This window comes from Meriones unguiculatus, chromosome 14, assembly GCF_030254825.1.
Source record: "Meriones unguiculatus strain TT.TT164.6M chromosome 14, Bangor_MerUng_6.1, whole genome shotgun sequence".
Lineage (NCBI taxonomy): Eukaryota > Metazoa > Chordata > Mammalia > Rodentia > Muridae > Meriones > Meriones unguiculatus.
Window position 1 is genome coordinate 53,429,013 of NC_083361.1, and position 21,114 is coordinate 53,450,126.

The following is a 21,114-nucleotide window of genomic DNA, read 5'->3' on the forward strand; positions in this document are numbered from 1 at the left end:
AATGCAAGGCTTGAAGACAAGAATCTGACCATTCAGCTAAAGTCAAGGATAACTTCTTAAAAAAAGTGTGAACACACTTGATCTTAGCCAAAAGGCCGAAGACTCTACATAGCTGTGTGTCAAAGCAAACTTTGGGCAGAGTGCAGGGAATCATATGAAAGAAGAGAGAGTTAGTAAGACCTGGAGAAAACAGGAGTTCCACAAGGAACAAATATATCTGGGCACAGGGGCCTATCTGAGACTGATTCTCCAACCAGGGACCATGCAAGGAGATAACCTAGAACCCCTGCTCGGATGTAGCCCATGGCAGCTCAGTATCCAAGTGGCTTCCCTAGTAAGGGTAACAGGGACTGTCTCTGGCATGAACTCTATACCTATCTCTTTGACCTACCCAGCACCCCTGTGGGAGGAGCAGCCTAGCTAGGCCACAGAGGAGGACACTGCAGCAAGTCCTGATGAGACCTGATAAGCTAGAGTTAGATGGAAGGAGAGGAGGACCTCCCCTATAAGTGGACTTAGATAGGGGCAAGAAGGAGATGAGGGAGGGAGGGTGGGATTGGGAGGGAATGAGGGAGGGGGCTACAGCTGGGACACAAAGTAAATAAACTATAATTAATATAAAAAATAAAACAAGTGTATGAACACAGCGTGCAAGATGATGTCATAAAAAGTAAAATATACCACTACGAGCACAGAAGAAGGAGAACTCCATTCCAAAGGTCTAAATACATATTTTCAATAAAATCTCAGAAGAGATTTTCTAATGTGTGGAAAGAGAGGCTGATCTGGGTACAGGAGGCACACAGAATTAGCAAATACACAGGACCAGGAAAAAACCTTACCACATCATGAAATAGTTAAAACACTGAATACATGAAAGAAAAAAAACATGTATTTAAAGCTGTAAGAAAGTAAGGGCCAAGTCCCACACAGGCAGTCTACCAGAAGAACAGTTGATGCTTCAATGGAAAACTTAAAATCCAGAAGAGTTTAGAGAGGTATATTTTTATATCCCAAAAAGACTACAACTGCCAATCCAGCATAATAAACCCAGCAAAAATATCTTTTATAATTAGAAAAGGAAAAACTTTCTACAATAAACAGGCTAAAGAAATTTATGACTAAATAAAGAAATTTAAGCCAGCCCCACAGAGAATAATGGAAGAAATAATTCAGGGTGAAGCAAATAAATAAATAAATAAATAAATAAATAAACACGCTGTCTTAGTTAGGGTTGAAGAGACACCATGGCTAAGACAACTCTTATAAAGGAAAACATTTAGTTGGGGCTGGCTTACGGTTTCAGAGGTTCAGTCCATGATCACCATGGCGGGAAGCACGGCAGCCTGCAGGCCGACATGGTGCTGGAGAAGGAGCTGAGAGTTCAACTTGATCTGAAGGCAGCCAGACGAAGACCGCCTTCCTCAGACACCCAGGAGGAAGCTCTGATTCCACACTGGGCAGAGTTTGAGCACAGGAAACCTCAGAGCCCACCCCACAATGACACACTTCCTTCAACAAGGCCTCACCTCCTAAGAGTGCTCTTCCCCTATGGCCAAGCATTTAAACACATGGATCTATGGAGGCCAAACTTATTCAAACCACCACACACATAGGAGATACAAAGGAAAAACAAAACAATGATGAGACATCCGTTAAGCAAAAGAGGGTTAGGAAAACAAAACATTACACATTCAGCAGAATAACAGATGCCAATGTATATCTTTTGATAACACTGAATATAGATGGTCTCAATTTTCCTATCAAAAGACACAGACCAGCAGACTATATTATAAAACAGAATTTTTCATTTTGCTTCCTCTAAGAAATACACTTTGCCATCAAAGATAAACTTTATTTTAGGGTGAAATGATGAAAAAGGTATTCCAAGCAAATAGAACCAGTTGGTGTAGCTATTCTAATATGACACAACAGACTTCAAACTAAATCAAGTCAGAAGATACAAAGAAGGTCATTACATATTGACCAAGGGAACAATCCATTAAGAAGAAATTACAATTCTAAATATACTCACCAAACACAGGTTTACTTAATTTCAAAAAACTAAATAACATTAGATACAAAGATCCGTTAATCTCAACAGAGTAACAATGGCATCAGTGCCCACACTCATCATTAAACAGAAAGGAAATGAACATTGGAATTAAATGACATCATAGGTAAGGTGAACTTAATAGATATCTAAGCAACATTCTAGCCCGGTCAAAATGACTTCGAAAACAAAGACAACAAAAGTTGGCAAACCCGTTGCAGCCACTGTGAAAATCAGTGCGGAGGCTTCTCAAAAAGCTAAAAATAAAACTACCGTATAACCCAGTTATAGCACCCTTGGGCATACCCCCAAAACACTCCAAATTCCACCACAGCGAACTCAACTGAGTTCGCTGATGCTCTATTCATAATAATCAGAAAATATAAGTAATCTCTAGATGTCTATCAGCTTATGAATGGATACTCAGATTGGGGTACATATAATCTTATTCAGTTGTAGACAAAAGTGAAATTCACAAGGACTTAAAGCAGATGCTCTGACTGAAGTAGTCTAGGCCCAGAAGACAGATGCCGCATCCTCGCTCTCAGACGCAAATCTTTGCTTCAAGTCCTTAGACCAGTGCATTTAGCCTGGAATGCATGTAGAGACCAAGAAGCTATTATAGGAGGACGAGGTCCGGCTTTGAGGTAAGGAGCAGAGTAGAACACATGTGATAGGGAAGTTGGGGTATGGGGTGGGAAGGTTTAAGTGGAACTTGGGTGAAGAGAGTTCAACCAACAGTAAGGCTACCTGGAAAATATTTTTATTACATTTTATAATATAATTTATATTTTAATTATATTTTATATAATATGATATACATATATTATATTTTATGTTTCTTATATAATATATCTATAAATATAAATATAATTTATTATAAATAATGTGTTATATAATATATAAATATATATTTATATATAATATTATTATAATATACATATATTTTAAATATAAACATAGTGATATAATATAAATACAATAAATATACATAAAATATATAATATATATTTATATAGTATATATTTATCTCTCTATATAAATTCTATATTTATATGTATATATTTATAAATATATTTCTATATATTTATTATATTTATTTTTATATATTTTGAAGCATTTTATTATTAGTTTATTGGGGTTCTTTTAAAATTTTTTTTAAATTATTTTTATTTTTATTAATTACAGTTTATTCACTCTGGATCCCCCATGTAGCTCCTTCCCTCCTCCCCTCCCAATCCCACCCTCCCCCAGTCCACTGATAAGGAAGGAACTCCTCCTCTTCCCTCTGATCCTAGTCATCAGGACTGGCTGCATTGTCTTCCTCTGTGGCCTGGTAAGGCTGCTCCCCCCTCAGGGGGAGGTGATCAAAGAGCAGGCCAATCAGTTCTTGTCAGACACAGTCCCTGTCCCCATTACTATGGAACCCACTTGGACACTGAACTGCCATGGGCTACATCTGTGCTGGGGTTCCAGGCCATCCCCATGAGTGGTCCTTGGTTGGAGTGTCAGTCTCAGAAAAGACCCTTGTGCCCAGACTTTTAGGATCTGTTGCTGTCCTTGTGGAGCTCCTGTCCTCTCCAGGTCTTACTATTTCCCACTTCTTTCAGAAGAGTCCCTGCACTCTGCCCAAAGTTTGGCTGTAAGTCTCAGCATCTGCTTTGATACCCTGCAGGGTAGAGTGTTTCAGAGGCCTTTCTGTAGGTCCCTGTCCTGTTGCCTGTTTTCTCCCTCTTCTGATGTCCATCCTCTTTGCCTTTCTGAATGGGGATTGAGCATCTTAGCCAGAGTCCTCCTTCTTCATTAGCTTCCTTAGGTGTACAGATTTCAGTATGTTTATCCTATATTCTATGTCTAATATCCACTTATGAGTGACTATATACCCTGTATGTCTTTCTGCTTCTGGGATATCTCACTCAGGATGATCTTTTCCAGTTCCCACCATTTACCTGCAAATTCCATGATTTCCTTGTTTGTTTGTTTTTTTATCACTGAGTAATATTCCATTGTGTAGATGTACCACAATTTCTGTATTCATTCCTCAGCTGAGGGGCATCTAGGCTGTTTCCAGCTTTTGGCTATCACAAATGAAGCTGCTACAAACATGGTTGAGCAAATGTCCTCATTGTATACTTGAGTGTCTTTTGGATATATGCCTAGGAGTAGTATGGCTGGATCTTGAGGAAGGGCTATTCCTCGTTGTCTGAGAAAGCGCCAGATTGATTTCCAAAATGCTTGTACAAGTTTATATTCCCATCAGCAGTGGAGGAGGGTTCCCCTTTCTCCATATCCTCTCCAGCATGTGTTCTCAGTTGAGATTTTCATCATTTTATAAGTATATTTATATATTTTTATATTTATTATGCTTATTTATATATGTATTTATAAATATATAATATATATTTATGTATAAAATAGATAATATATTTATGTATATTTATTGTATTTATATTATATCATATTTAAATATATTTTATTTTTATATTTCCATATAATATTAAATAAGCATAATATTAGCATATATTTATTATATAATTATGATATTTATATTTACAAATATTATGTGTATTATAAATATTATATAATGTAATATTATATACCATATTATTATTTATATTATATTATATTATGTTATGTTATGTTGTTATGTTATATTATATTATTATCTTATGTAGAATATTATATAATTATATATATTTAGATAATCTATTATGTTTATAAATATAAATACATTATATACACTATATAAATATTTAATAAATTCTATTTCTAAGTATACATATATTTATTATTATTATATTTACATATAATATTAAATATTTTAATTATATTTTAAAATATTAAAAAAAGAGTTCAGACAGAGGTAACTTGCATGGATGACTACTGCAATCTTCAGGGGTCAGAGGTTCTTAGATCAAAACCGCAGTGCCAGGTATGGGACACCTCCTTTTACACTGCTGGTCATGGAAACCTCAACGGCACTTAAAACAACATCGGGGATGACTTCGCTCTTGGTGGCCTAACAGAACTAGACCCTACTGTTGAAAACAGCAGATAGAGCAATTACCTGGAACTTAGCTGACTATCTCCTCCCTTCGGGCTAACCTCCCTAGTGCTGGAAGGTACTCTGCGAGCTGCTGGGGAGAAAAAGTGTCAGTCTTACCCTGTGAGATACTGACTGTCAGGTAAGACACGCCCTCTGGTACAATACTGTACGGTATGATGGCACGGCTGTTACAGGGACAACCAGCAACTCTCCACCCTGATGTGAGGTCAGCTCTGCAGAAGGGAATCCATGCCGGGTACTGTAAACCTGGCCAGGAGCCCATGGTTGAAGGGATGATAAACCTGGTGGGGCACTTGTTGGTCCTGTTGCTAAATTGGTATGTTTTCATTTTGGTTTTAATTAGCACTGTTTTCAGCCTTGCTCAAAGAAGATTCTTCTCACAATGGGCAATCATTAATGCAGAGACTCATAACTGGTCAACAGATTGTCCCTGATATCGCCGCCTCTAAGGCACAAGGAACACTGTAGGAGAGCCTGTGAAGGATAGAAGAACGGGAAGATAAGGAGGAGTGTTGTAAAATGACATATTTTGGATATTACATGGCTAATGCATTCAGTGCAGCTCTAGTTACTGCTGTTGTCATTTTCTTCAGAGGTGTAGCCACTGATGAGTTTCCTGTGAGCCCGGAAATCAGCGTTCACCAATGCTCAGTGGTTTTATATATATATATATGTGTGTGTATATATATATAAATATATATATTTATTTATTTTTATAAATATATATACATATTTAAAGGAGTAGGAGTCTGGGGCTTTAGCTCAGGGGTATGATGTTTGCCTAGCTAGCATGTTTGAGGTCATGATTAAATGCCTAGTACAACACACACACACACACACACACACACACACACCATAATAATAGATGCTTTATCTAGTGCCAGAGGCAGGAAAGATAAATAAAAAGCAAACAAGTTAAAAGTTAAAAAAATAACAAAACCATATCTTCATTTTGAAGATATTATGATACAATATATACAAAATCCCAAATAATCTATTACATCTGAGAACTAGCCAATGAGTTTAGCTAGGTCACAAAATACAAATCACCAATAAAAATACTATTTTCACAAAGCAAATATATACATTCATTAATTAAAACTGAAAGAAAGTATTTAAAAATATCACAAAGAGGCAGAAGCGAACTGAGATGATCACCAGTCTGGTGCCTCGGGGCCTGGATAGGGAGCTAGCCTGAGGCAACCACCAGTCCAGCACTCTACAGGTCTGGGTGGACAGACCATGCCTGAGATAACCCCTGCCTAGTGCCGCACTGCATGGTGGTGCATAGCACTCCTGAGACCACTCTGAGATGACTCCAGATACCCAGAGGCCCCTGGCACTAGTAAGAGGAGCAAGTAAGTGGTGGAGAGAAAAGAGCAGGACCTGGGCACAATGAAGAGAGGCAGAACTGGAGACTCGAGGGTAGTGAGGAACAGAATGATGGGAGTGGCCTGTGATGCCACCCAAGACCATGGTGAGGTTCTCGTCTGTTCAGCCCAAGGACGATGTCTGGGTCTGCAACTCCGCAGCAGCTGGGGTCTGTGACCATCTGGTCTGGGATGCTGCCAGGGGCCATGTTGATGTAAGAGGGCTGGGAAGAACTGGCCCCACTCCTTGCCTGGGTATTGTGGAAGAGCTGCCCTGCGGGGGTGTGTGAGAGAGAGCTGGCCCTGCCGTTAGTCTCACATGGTGTGATGAGAGATGCCCTCCCTACATCTCTCGCCCCTCACCACCCGTGCCAGGTGGGAGACCTGGCCATGGGGTCATAAGAGCAGGAGAGCTGGCCCTGTCCCTCACCTGCTGCAGCACTTTGGAGAGCAGGCTCTGAACCACCCTGGGTAGCATAGTAGAGCTGGCCCTGGTTCCTGTGGGTGCAGGTAAGCTCCATCTCTTGTCTGCTGTGCACTGGCATGAGTAAAGAAGACACAAACCCTCCCCCTCACACGCCCTTGCCACTTGAGGTGGGCAAGAGAGTTGGCCTTGGGGTCATGAAAGTAGGAGAGTTGGCTCTGCCCCTTGCTGGCTGCAGCACTGGATGACCTAGACAGGGCAAAGCTAGAGAGTTCTCCCCAGTGGTGTGGGTGTGGACAGCTGGCTGGCCAGCTAGCTCAGGATCTCCCAGGCCCAGATCCAGGGCTTTAAATTGGCCCACCTTACACATCTACCCTGCTGGGAGTGCCTGAAGGTCCTACAGATTCAAAACAGCAGGATTTCTATGACCCAAGGCAACAACAGGATATCTGAGAGGAGTCCCAGTGAGGTTGCAACATCGATAGAGTAGCAGAAGCCAGAGGCCTTGGACCCGACCAATGACTCATTGCAATGAACATTTGCAAGCAAAGAAGTGTGGACAAAAGGGTATACTGTGCCATACACTAGAGCTTCCACCAAGAGATTTTTTTTCTTTTTGGGGGGAGGTTGCAAGGTTGGACAGTAGTTACCTCATGGTTGGGAAGATGAGTGGGATTGGGTGCATGCTGAGAAAATCACTAAGAACCAATAAGAAGTTTTTAAAAAAGCCACAAAGAGGATGAAATCCTTAAGTAAAGGTCTAACAAATAAATCCATGACAAATAAACAGATGACAAGACATATTATATTAACTGTTGTGAAGCCTCCATATAGACCGAGGTCAGTCTGTCCTCATCAAAATCGCAGCAAGAATTCTGTTTAGAAATAATATATCCTACAATTTATTCTGAAAAGCACAGCCCACGGAGGAATTAGGAAACCCTGAAAACACAGAGCACAGAGAGGAACCAGTGCATCCAGAATTACATCTTACCATAAAGCAATGACCAAGGCGGTGTGATATGCTGAAAGAAGGACACACGAGATTAGCTTGTTAAGTACTTTAAATTGATAAAAAAAAAAAAAAAAAAAAAAAAAGATTTTAAGAAATAACTAAATGGGTGGGAAATGGACTGGGGTGTAAGATAAGAGACTACTTTCCCAGTATGTATCAAGTGCCAGGGTTCAATCCCCAGCAGCACAGAAATTGAGCACGTGCCTGTAATTCCCAGGGAGCTGCAAGCAGAAGCTCATGCTCATCTCTGGCTCTGTTGTGAGTTCAAAGTCAGCCTGAGCTATAATGAGGCCCTGTCTCAAAAAAAAAAAAAAAAAAAAAAGAAAAAAGAAAAAAAAAAAGAAAAAAGAAAAAAAGAAACAAATGGCGGCGGTGTAGAAATTATAATAACCAAGCACACCGTGGCTCCTTGCCTGCCGCCGTGCTTGATTTTCTTTTGCCACCTGCTCCCCTGGGCTGTAAAAAGAACCCTTTGCCAATTACTTCTAGGAAACGGGCTGCATCCTGAGCTGAGGAAGCAGGCACCATACGTGGGAGGCACAGACAGAGAGTTCCAGGTTAAGCTCATCAGGCAGAAAGGAGGAGGCTGCAGCTGGTTTTGCATCCAAATGGCTGCACACACGTCAGATCTCCCGGGCCACCTCTTTTGTTCTGGGGGACACAGGTGCACGCCAGAAAGCCTGGCTAGCGACTGGAGGGGCATCTAATTAGTGTGCAGAGCATGGTCACAGGAAGGATGGGGACACCCTGGCTTCTCGGCTAACAAGGACGGACCACACTCTCCCTGCAGTGTGATGGGCCTCATTTAAACACAGCCAACACCACTGCGTAGCGGTGGGTAAACAATGGAAGTCGTGCTATTATTTACTGGGTTGGGGAGTGTCCTGTCCCCTCTTACAGGCTTGATGCGACTACAAAGGAAGTGGCCACGCTTCTTACAAAGCTGGCCAGGGTTGGCTCCACACCTCTTTGTTGTGGGATCCACTTTAGCGGAGGCTCCTGGAAACTGTGCTCTCTGTGGAGACTGTGTCTCTGCACTCAAATGTTGTTGGGCAACGTCTGTGATGTCCTGGGTTCTGTCTCCCACCATCAAGAAGATAAATGAATAAATAAGTAAATTAATTAATCCATTAATTCTTTTAAAAATCTACTCCGGCAAAAAAATAAACAAGAAATAATTATTTGCCTTCTATTGTCCAGCACTTTGCATTCTTTCCCCATCTTTTTTTTTTTTTCCGTTTAATTATTAAATCGCTTTACAGTCTGATCCCAGCCCCCTCCTCTTCTCTGCCCTGGTCCTACCTTTATGTGTCCTCCCTCTCTCCTCCTCCCGGTCTTCTCAGAGAAGGGGAGACCCCTCCCCCACCATAGGTGCCAACCCACCCTGGCACACCAAGCTGTAGCAGGGCTAAGCACATCCTCTCCCCCTGAGGCCTGACAAGGCGGCCCAGCGGCTTTGCCCATCTTTAATAGTCAGCATACTTCTAAAGGTCAAATGTAATGATTTCCTAATAGTTAGGAACCCAGACCGGAATCTGAGACCCATGACTTAGAAAACATGCACTTAATTTCCAAGGACTCTCTTTTCCCAGCGGTAAGATGGGGGGCAGCAGTGACTGTCTTATGTTCAGAGTGGCCAGGAGAAAGGAAGTGAGTGCATGCCGGGAGCTGAGGCCCTGGTTCTCAACCTGTGGGTCTCGACCCCCCATGACCCTTTCACAGGGGTCGCATATCAGATATCCTGCATATCAGATATTTACATTACAATTCATAATAGTAGCAAGAGTACAGTTGTGAAGTAGCAACAAAGTAATTTTATGGTTGGGGGTCACCACAACACGAAGAACTGTATTAAAGGGACCCAGCATTAGGGAGATCGAGAACCGCTGGGTGGAGGGCTGTGCCTTGCACACGGCAAGCACTGAAGAAAGACAGCAGCCATCACACTCATCATTATCACCGTGTGTCAGACAGGGGTAGGGTGGCAGAAAGACATTAAACAGTATATTTCAAGATTGGAACTTAGTGAGTCAAACACATGCCTCACCCTTCACCTGAATTTCTAGTTTCCATGACGATACCAAGGACAAAAGGCTTCATTCACACAATCCTACAATGGTGGTGGTGGGGGTGGGATTCCTTATTAAAACAATTATTGCCGGTTTGTATCCAAATTTCCCAGACACACAGACAAGAGTGTGTTTGTTCACCAAGATTAACTGCGGAGACGAACAGGACAGTGAGCCCCATGTCTCTAAGAGACGCATAGTAAAGAGGAAAGAGAGCCCTGAATAGGAAAAGCATCCCATAGAAATATCCACATTGTAAGCTTCCTCATCTGAACATGAAGTGTTATATCTGGGCACATATGTACACATGTGTACATATTCATAAACATCTACGAATATGAAAGACATGGTTATATCATTAAGCATGTGCCTGTGTGGCTGGAGTGGGGAGCGGAAAGACAGGGAGACTTACTTTTCTTCCGATTTATGTGCTGCCTGCATCTTTTATAGGAGACTTGATTCATATTTTATTTCATGTTTCCATTTCTTATTTATCATTTAAGATAGGATAATCATCCTATTATCAAATTGCATTTGGAAGGCATTCTCAGTTAGACTTCTCACCTAAAGACACAGAAAAGGTGTGACAGCAACCCCAAACAGACTGGAAGGATCTGATTACTGTCAAAACAGGTTTCATTTAAACAGAGCTGATGCCTCCATAGTTCATTGCACATGAAGTTTGGAGTTAGGCAACATGGGGAGGCATTTGGGGAAAAACTGAAAATCAATACTTCTTTTTTTTTTTAAACCATGAATTTAATTGAAACAACATGTTTGTTTTAAATCCCTAAATGATTTTTCAACTTCCTATGGGGGCTCTTAGGAAAAAAATTGGGGAAAGCGCTCATGTGCTTCCTGCTGGCAACTACGCTCTAGCTGTCTCACGGGGTGCCACTCACCATGATGTCTCCGTGTGCTGCCTGCTTGTATGATCTTTAATATCACTACTACAGAGGCAGTAATGTTCATACAAATAAGCCCAGGGGATACAGAGATGGCTCTGTGTTCAAAAGCACTTGCTGTTCTTGCAAAGGACCTGGGTTCAGGGCCCAGCACCTACATGGCAACTCACAACTATCTGTAACTCTAGTCCCAGGCGATCTGATGCCCTCTTCTGACCCCTGAGAGCTCCTGCATATCTGTGGTTTATAGGCATACACTCAGGCCCACACACACATACATACACATAAAGTTAATAAATATTAAAAAAACAGACTAAAGACCTATAAAAATTATTAATTATTTAAGAAAAATCTCAAAAATTTAGAGAAGTGGGAAAACTTCATAAACTTAAAGTCAGGAAGCTCTTCTGGCAAATCACATGATTTGAAAATCAGGAAGGGAGGCAGATGAGCAAGAATTGAATACAACACAAAACTCCCCTCCAGGAAGAAGAGTGTGACAAATGTCAACATGTAAATAACAAAACTCAGGAAAAAAAGGACAGTTACAACATCTTTAATAAAGTCCAGGTTTCTTAACATAGTAAACACATATTAATTATTAAAATATCAACAGAACAGAAAAATAAACAGCATACATATACCGGCAACTAACATAGAATTTAAATGGCAAACAAATGGAAACCTTACTTTTCATTAAGGAAATTAAAATTATATAATGAGATCTTCCTTTTCTTTTCAGATTTGTAAAGAACATTTCTGATAACACACACAAGTGTTTGCACAGGGATGGGCAACCAGGCATGGTCACACAGCATTGGCGAAAGTGTTACATGGCTCCTTGTTTTTGTAGAGCAATTAAGGAATAAGTTCATAAATTTTATTAATTTATGTGTGTGTGTCTGTCTGTTGTGAAATTCAACCAAAGGTTTTGACCTTACTAGGGAAGAGCTCTACTCTCATTTGTTTTGTTTTGGTTTTTTAAAAATAAAATCTCAGCATGTGACCCAAGGTAACTTCTGTGATTCTTCTGTATAGGCTTCAAAGTGACGGGATTATAGGAATTCCCTCCAAACCAAACTAACTTTATCCAACTGAAGTACACACATGTACATTAACTGAGACCACTGCTAGTTTATCTTCTCCAGGCCTGTTGCAATTTCCTGTCTCACTCACAGCCACGCCTGTAGCGCTATGGCCAGCTCCCATCCAGCAGGCGCTCCCACTTAGCATTTGTTGAGCAGTGAACGTGCGGGAAGGGTCATGTTCTCGGTCATCTTCATCTGATCAACAGACTAGACCCCTTCATGAATAAACTGTGATTAAAGCACCACACACCCACCCAGCAGAATTTGCTACAGTCTCTAATAGCACAATTCTTTCCAAGACTCCACGTCAGCAAGGTGCATGGTTGTCTGGCACAATCAATGTGCCTCTGTGTAAATGGCCACGCATGTAATAATCACACACACACACACACACACACACACACACACGCACGCGCGCGCGCTACCTCTTCAAGACAGAGTGTGTCTAACATGTTTAGAGTTAAGAAAATTGCTTTCGCTTACATTATCTTTTTTACACAGAGAAAACTAGATAATTTTAAATTATGCATAGAAAAGAGACATAAACACTATATGTCCACATGGTTATACATCAGCTATTCTAGAGAGAACAAAAAACCCTACAATTAATTAGTTGAGAACATTTAGATAAAACAAAACATGGCTTGTGTCCTCGAGTGGGAAGACAAGGAACTGTGTAACATCAATTCTCAAGGCTATGTATAAACATTCTATGATTCTAATTAAAATGCCAAATCCTCTCCTTTGATTCCTGAATCCCTCAAAATGCCAAAGTTCATCTTGGGGCCCAAACATTTACGAATAGGCAATAATGTTGTTAAGAAATAGGCTAAATGTTCGTGATGAAAATGGGAATAGGATTTGCAGGCAGCGACAGAAACTGAGAAGAAAATTTGATGGTGCATGCCTCTAATCTCAGCAGAGGCAGGTGGATCTCTGTGGTTTTGCGGCCAGCCTGGTCTACACGAGTTTAAGGCCAACCAGAGCTACAAAATGAGACCCTGTCTCAAAAGATAAGATCAGAGAGAAAATAATGACCGGCCAGAAACAAAACTGGACAGAATAAGGAGCCCAGACACTGATGAATGGGTCTAAGTGTCCATGTGTCCGTGTGTTCATAGATGTAAATGTGCTGGGAGAATAGACGCTGGTCGTGTGTTGACCATCCATCACCACACATTTCTTGCCTCTACTATTTTTCCTCGTCATTGCAACAAAATACTCTGCAAGAAGCAGGTTAAGAAAGGAAAAGTTTATTCTGGCTCATGGTTTGAGGCTACAATCTCTAATGGTGGGAAAAGCACGATGGCAGAAGCCAGAGTACTGGTTCCTTAGCAACCAGAAAGCAGAGAGGTAAACTCTGAGATTCAGCTTACTCTGTCTTTTGTAGTGCAGGCTGGAATCCCATTCCATGGAATGGTTCCACTCACATTAAGGATTGGTCTTCCCTTCTCAATCCAGAAACCCGCCTCATGATTACATCCTAAATTTGTCTCAAGGGAGATTCTAACCCTTGTGAAGTTCACAATATTAATCACCACAGCTCCTGACTTTGTGTTGGTGAATTACCCCTTGACTTCTATTGAATTCAGTTAGTTGCACAAAAGGTGAAGTGTTCATAGCATCTCTTGTCAGACAGGCCTGTGGAGAGGGCACCAGTGCCGCCCTCTGTGTGCAAATGATGCTCTTCTCATTCATTTGTCAAAGGAAGAAGGCTGGAGGAAACTGGCTCTGACTTTCTTATTCTTGCAGTGCTGGATGTTCCAAAACAGGGTGCTTGGGAGGGGACTGGCACCACGCGTAAGCTTTCGCTTTTATCTGGGCTGCCACTTCACCTCACCTAGTCACTTGGCTTCCCACAGTGTTTTGCATAGGAAAATGAGAATCGCAAATAAAATTGCCTGGCCCCCTGTAAATGGCTAGATTATGCTATGTCTACTGCAGCAAGTACTTAGGAGCAAAGAGGGTGTGGAGCGAAGACAGGAGGGCAAGCCCCCACTCTTGATAAAGATGGAGTCCAGGCTGTGTGGGTTTGTAGGAACCACGAGGATACAGCATCTGCAGGGGATGGCCTGTCACAGTGAAGGGAACCCAGTCTGTGATCTCTAGAACACTTAAGACTAAGATCCACTTGGTTTCTGTAACTCAGTAGGTTCCTCAGCACTGAGACCCATTGGGCTCCTTGAGCCTAAGCAGCATGGCCACACAAAAAGGCAGCATGGCCCGGTCAAAGATGCTTGGGGGTACTTTCCCTCCTGACTTCCCAGACTAATCGCCAACAGGCAGAGCAAACAGACAGGCAGCTGGGGAGTAGCACGGCTCCAAAGTGGATCCCAGCACTGCCTAAAACACAAAGAAACAATGCAAATGCTCCTACCTCTGGGAGCCACGGTCCTTCCAGGAATCTAAGTAGATTCGTAATCAGTGTCACTAGTGCACTTTAATTTCTGTTCTAGAGAGCATATTGTAGAATCAAAGGCTAACTTACCTCAAGGGGATAATTCTAGATTCTAGCCAGCAAAATCACTTATTGATCTTCCGTAAGGTGTACCACACTGACTGCAACTTGCCCAGGGCAAAGATCTTTTGAACCAGCACATGTGTGTCTACAGATCAGTACACACATACACACACACAAAGGTGCACAATACTCATATACACATAGGCACACACACACACACACACACACACACACACACACGCCTATCTTTATGTCCACTTGATACAGCTCGGGTTATCTGAGAGGGGGGAACATCAATTAAGACGCTTCCCCCATGAAACTGGACTACAGCCAAGCTTGTGAGGCAGTTTTAAAATTAGTGGTTGATGCCGGAAGACCCAGCCCATTGTGGCACCTCTGGGCTGATGGTCCTGGGTGCTATAAGAAAGCAGTCTAAGCAAGCCATGAGGAGCAAGCCAGTAGACAGCAGCCTCCATGGCCTCTGCCTCAGCTCCTGCCTCCAGACTCTTGTCTGGTTTGAGTTCCTGCTTTGGCTTCCCTTAATGGACTGAGATTCAGGACTTATAAGCCAAATAGACTTTTTCCTCCACAAGATGCCTTTGCCCATGCTTCATCTCAGCAATACTAACCGTAATTAAGATGCATATTCATACACACACACACACACACACACACACACAGAGGGCAGGGGAGCTGAAGCTAACTGCATGTCAGTCATCCCATCACTTGGAAGATAGTTGTAAAAATACTGTCAAAAGTTTCAGGCCAGCCCAGTCTACATAATGAGTTCCAGGCCAGCCATGGCTAGGGTGAGATCCTGCCTCAAAAAAAAAAAAAAAAGGAATAATTTACAAGAGTAAATTTTAATCAGGAGAATTTATAAAAATGAGAAATGAACCAATGTGATTGAAATTCCTTAAGCAACTAAAAAGCCAAGGAATGGATACAACTTTCTGTGAGATTTGAAGAACGCAGTACAATTAGCCCTTAACAGTCTCCCTGCAACGTCTGACCTTTATGGACAGTTTTTACAGAAAGCCTTTCACTACTCACCAACTGGCAGCCTTCTAGGGAGCTGACGAGCTGGGCGTTCTGGCAGGAGAGGATGGAGCCAGCCAGGTTGAGCATCACACACACTGCAGATAGCAGCATGAAGAAGGTGATCTGGAAGCAAGCCAAACACAAATTGATTACCCACTCGGCAGGCCTTGGAGGGAGAACGACTTGGCATTACAGATGCTTTGGCTTGATAAAGTAATTATATGACCAGTGTTCATATGTTTTAAAGGAAAATGTGATTGTTTCTCAAGACGTCAGTTTCATATTGGCCTAAACAGCAGAAGTGAAAACACTGAAAAGCCATAGCAAGTTACCATGGATTTCTTTGGAACCCCCGATTTTAATTTTTAATTTTAGAAGCTAAACATGAAAATACTATGCATTCCAGACACTCAATAGGAACATGCCAGAACTTATTAAACAAAACCGAGGAAAAGGAGTGTATTGATTAGAAGGATGTTAAATTGATTTCATTTAGTTTTTAGTGTGGAAAATTTTGCACATGTGCAAAAGAGAAAGGTATAAAAAGGCCCTGGGCACCCATCACCCATCCTCAATATCAACCCACTCAGGACTAGCTGTTTTTCACTGCCTCGCCCCTGGGGCCATACATGGAATTCATGGAATCCTATCCCTAAATGTTTCAGTGTGCGTTTCTACAGGACTGTAAAGCCATTTTTGTAACTATTACTGAATTACTGTTGTCATGCATGTTACAATTAAGCACTTGTTACTCTCAGGTTCTGAAATGCTCATCTTGCCTCCCTTGCCTCCATTTTCCACGCTTTGGCTCAGGTCATACAGGGTACCGTGGAGGTCCACATAGCGTCATAGTTATGAGCTCCTCCTGCCTCCCTCCTTCTCTCCAGACAGGGTCTCACTAATAACCCAGTCTAGCCTCAAACTCACAACCCTTCCTCCCCTGCCTCCCAGATGATAGGCAAATCCTAAATCTATGTGTTTTCCACCTTCCTGGCTTTTCCTTAAAACTTACTGAAGAAACCAACTCACCAGAAGATAACTAGGCCGAGTCTTATAAAATACCTTTTTGTGATCCAGAGTAATCTAAGGTGAATATGAGCAAAAGCAGGGAGAGTGTCAGGAAAACTTGATAAAGACTTTGAAACAGGTGAAAAATACTAATTGCCAGTGGTTCCTAGTGCACCCTTCTGGGCTGCTGTGCCCTTCACCCTCATTATGCCATTTTCAACCATTCCAAGCTACAGAAGATGGACATTAGTGCAAATGGCTCTTGCTAATGTAAGGAAATTCTTCCTTGTGGAATGGAACTAATTGTCACCCACAGCTACCAGCAACATTTACATCTGCTTCTAAGTGTATTTCAGGATTACTGACAGCCCACGTCAGCATTTGAATTTGAATTTCAACTGGGATGGCCTGGAAAATGTACCAATTTCCTCATGAAATAATGAGCTTTATCATCTTTAACCTATGTTCAACGCTGGTTCCTGAGCATTCTGCGAGTATAACTAATGAGGTGCTTCAGTTTGGCCTAGTGTGTGTGTGTGTGTGTGTGTGTGTGTGTGTGTGGTAAAGCATAGTGTAATGCAGTGTGTCATTAGGAACCATGGACCTACCTAATGGTTCCTAAGCTCAATGAACACCTTTCAGTCACCTCCATCATTGCACACTCAAGTTGACCCCTGGGCCCTTAGGGTCTGTGGACTTCAACTTCTTGCTCGCTTCTGGGTTCTTTGGGAGTCTATGACCACCTTACACACTTGCTACCTCAGATCTGGAACAGTGTGAGCACTTTTAAATGAGAACAAGATTTAAATGCCATGATTCTTCTGTTCAAGACATTCTTCATTCTTTAGCCATTATTTTCAACTTTTTAGATGCCAGGCTTCCTTCCTTCCTTCCTTCCTTCCTTCCTTCCTTCCTTCCTTCCCTCCTTCCCTCCTTCCCTCCTTCCCTCCTTCCCTCCTTCCCTCCTTTCCTCCTTCCTCCCTCCCTCCCTCCCTTCCTTGTAACCTTATGGTTTAATAGTATTTGGGGGAAGGTGGTGGTTGCTCCCAGTAGGGCTTTCTTAATCTCTCTTTTTTTTTTCCTTCATTAATTTATTTATTTAATCAGTTTTCAAATTGACCCAGATCCCCTCTATACTGACCTTTCTGAATCAAATAGGAAGCTACAGGGCTTTAATGTAACCCATCATTTCTAGGTCTGCATCTCCTTTCAATCATGCCAGAATCTTTTGTCTTCAATATTAATTATTGCAATTAATTTCACAGCACCACAAGTAGCCTCAAAATACTAATGCCCTTACAACCACTAAAACACCCCATGGAGACAGTTTAAGACAGCGATCTCTGTGCAGCTTTAGAATGCCTTCTACCAGGCGCAGTCAAAAGCGTGGCGCTGCGAACCCATATGTTCTCTTCTGTGCAGTTAGGTTCCTGTCTCACCATTCAGTTATTATTTCTGAGAATCTATGGCATTTCTGATTTCCAGAAAACTGGACACAGGTGAGGGGAGTTATCTTTCCCCGAGATTCTGAGCAGGGGGTAAAATAAACACTGTGTTATGTGTCCATCTTCTGATATCTTCTTCAATTTCTAGCATTAACATAGTGAAAATGGCCATCTTTCCAAAAGCAATCTATAAATTCAATACGATTCCCATCAAAATTCCAACATAATTCTTTTTTTTTCTTATTAGTTACATTTTGTTAACGCTGTATCCCAGCTGTATCCTGCTCCCTCATTCCCTCCCAATCCCACCCTCCCTCCCTCATCTCCTCCCTGCCCCTTTCCAAGTCCACTGATAAGGGAGGACCTCCTCCCCTTTCATCTGACCCTGTTTTATCAGGTATCTTCAGGACTGGCTGCAAAGTCCTCCTCTGTGGCCTAACAGGACTGCTCCTCCTTTGGGGGGTAGGGAGGTCAAAGAGTCAGCCATTGAGTTCCTGTTAGATATAGTCCTTGTTCCCCTTACTAGGGAAAGCAATTGGTTACTGAGCTACCACAGGCCATATCTGAGCAGAGGTTCTAGGTTATATCCATACATGGTCCTTGGTTAAGTGTCTGTCTCAGAAAAGACCCTGTGCCCAGATATATTTGGTCCTTGGGGAGCTCCTATCCTTTCCACATCATACTAACTCCCCTTCTTTCATATGATTCCCTGCACTCTGATGAAGGTTTGGTTATGAGTCTTAGTATCTGCTTTGAAACTCTGCTAGGTAGAGTCTTTCAGATGCCTTCTGTGGTAGACTCCTGTCATACGTTAAATGCACATCCCATTTGTCTTCCTAAATGAGGATTGATCATCTTACCCCATGTCCGCTTTCTTGATTATCTTTTTTAGGTATATAGATTTCATTATGTTTATCATATCTTATAAGTCTATATAAGCGAGTATATACCGTGTTTGTCTTTCTCCTTCTGAGATACTTCACTCAGAATGATCTTTTCTAGATCCAACATTTGCCTGCAAATTTCATCATTTCTTCCTTTTTGATTGCTGAGTAGTATTCCATTGTGTAAAAATACCACAATTTCTGTATCCATTCCTCTGTTGATGGACATCTGGGTTGTTTCCAGGTTCTGGCTATTACAAATAAAGTTGCTACAAACATGGTTGAGAAAATGTCCTTGTATGTACTTGAGCAAATTTTGGGTATATACCTAGCAGTGGTATAGCTGGGTCTTGAGGAAGCACTATTCCTAATTGTCTGAGAAAGCGCCAGATAGACTTCCAAAGTGGTTGTACCAGTTTACATCCCCACCAGCAGTGGAGGAGGGTTCCCCTTTCTCCATAACCTCTCCAGCATGTGTTGTCACTTGAGTTTTTCATCTTGGCCTTTCTGATGGGTGTAAGGTGAAATCTCAGGGTCGTTTTGATTTGCATTTCCCTAATGGCTAATGAGGTTGAGCATATCTTTAAGTGTTTCTCTGCCATTCAATATTCCTCTATTGAGATTTCTCTGTTTAGCTCTGTTCCCCATTTTTTAAGTGGATTACTTGGTTTGTTGCTTTTCAGCTTCTTTAGTTCTTTATATATACTAGATATTAGCCCTCTGTCAGATAAAGGGTTGGTGAAGATTCTTTCCCAATCTGTAGGCAGTCGTTTTGTTTTGATGACTATGTCCTTTGCTTTACAGGAAGCTTTTCAGTTTCATGAGGTCCCATTTATTGATTGTTGCTCTTAGAGGCTGTGCTGTTGGTGTTCTGTTCAGGTAGTAGTCTCCTGTGCCAATGAGTTCTAGGCTTTTTCCCACTTTTTCTTCTAACATATTTAGAGTATCTGGTTTTATGTTGAGGTCTTTGATCCACTTAGACTTTAGTTTTGTGCAGGGTGATAAATATGGATCTATTTTCATTTTTCTGCATGTAGGCATCCAGTTGGACCAGCACCATTTGTTGAAGATGCTATCTTTTTTCCATTGAATGGTTTTGGCTTCTTTGTCAAAAATCAAGTATTCATAGATGTGTAGGTTTATTTCTGGGTCTTCTATGCGGTTCCATTGATCCTCCTTTCTGTTTCTATGCCAATACCATGCAGTTTTTATTACTGTTGCCCTGTAGTACAGCTTGATATCGGGGATGGAGATACCTCCAGCTGATCTCTTATTATACAGGATTGTTTTGGAGAGTCTGGGTTTTTTGTTTCTCCATATGAAGCTGAGAATCTTTTTTTTTAAGGTCTGTAAAGAATTGATCCAACATAATTCTTTACAGAACTTGAAAGAACAATTCTCAACTTCATATGGAGAAACAAACCAACGAATAAACTTGAATAGTTAAAACAATCCTGTACAACAGAAGAGCTTCTGGAGGCATCAACATCCCTGAATTCAAGCTGTACTACAGAGCAACAGTAATAAAAACTGCATGGTATTGGCATAGAAACAAACAGGTTGATCAATGGAATTGAAATGTAAATCCAAAAATAAACCCACCCACCTTTTCGTTTGGCAAAGAAGCTAAAACCACACTACAGAAAAAAGAAAGCATCCTCAACAAATGGTGCTGGTTAAACTGGATGTCTGCATGCAGAAGAATGCAAATAGATACACATTTATCACCCTGCACAAAACTCAAGTCCAAGTGGATTAAAGACTTCAACATAAAACCAGTAACACTAAATCTAATAAAAAAGAAAGCAGGGAATGAATTGCCTTGAGTTCATTGGCTCAGGAGACAATTTCCTGAACAGAACACCAACAGTTCAGGCTCTAAGATCAACAATTAATAAATGGGATCTCATGAAACTGAAAAGCTTCTGTAAGGCAAAGAACATTGTCAATAGGACAAAATGGCAGTCAACAGAATGGAAAAAGATTTTCCTCAACCCTACATCTGGCAAAGGGTCAATATCCAAAATATATAAAGAACTCACGAAATTAGACACCAACAAACCAAATAATCCAGTTTAAAAATGGGGTACAGATCTAAACCAAGAATTCTTAACAGGAATCTCTAATGGAAGAAAAGCACTTAAAGATATGTTCAATGTCCTTACTCATCAGGGAAATGCAAATCAAAATGACCCAGAGATTCCATCTTATTCCTGTCAGAATTGCTGAGATTAAAAACTCAAGGGACAGCATGTGCTGGCGAGGACATGGAGAAAGGAGAACA

General features: G+C 41.4%; 1 protein-coding gene across 1 annotated transcript in view; it reads right to left on the reverse strand.

Moving 5' to 3' along the window:
* The window catches only part of Entrep2 (endosomal transmembrane epsin interactor 2), a 406,727-nt gene that overhangs the window by 90,493 nt on the left and 295,120 nt on the right, over positions 1 to 21,114 (reverse strand). The window contains exon 3 of the mRNA XM_060367282.1: positions 15,506 to 15,616. Within this exon, the coding sequence (XP_060223265.1) occupies positions 15,506 to 15,616 (111 nt within the window). The remainder of the gene's footprint in view (positions 1 to 15,505; positions 15,617 to 21,114) is intronic.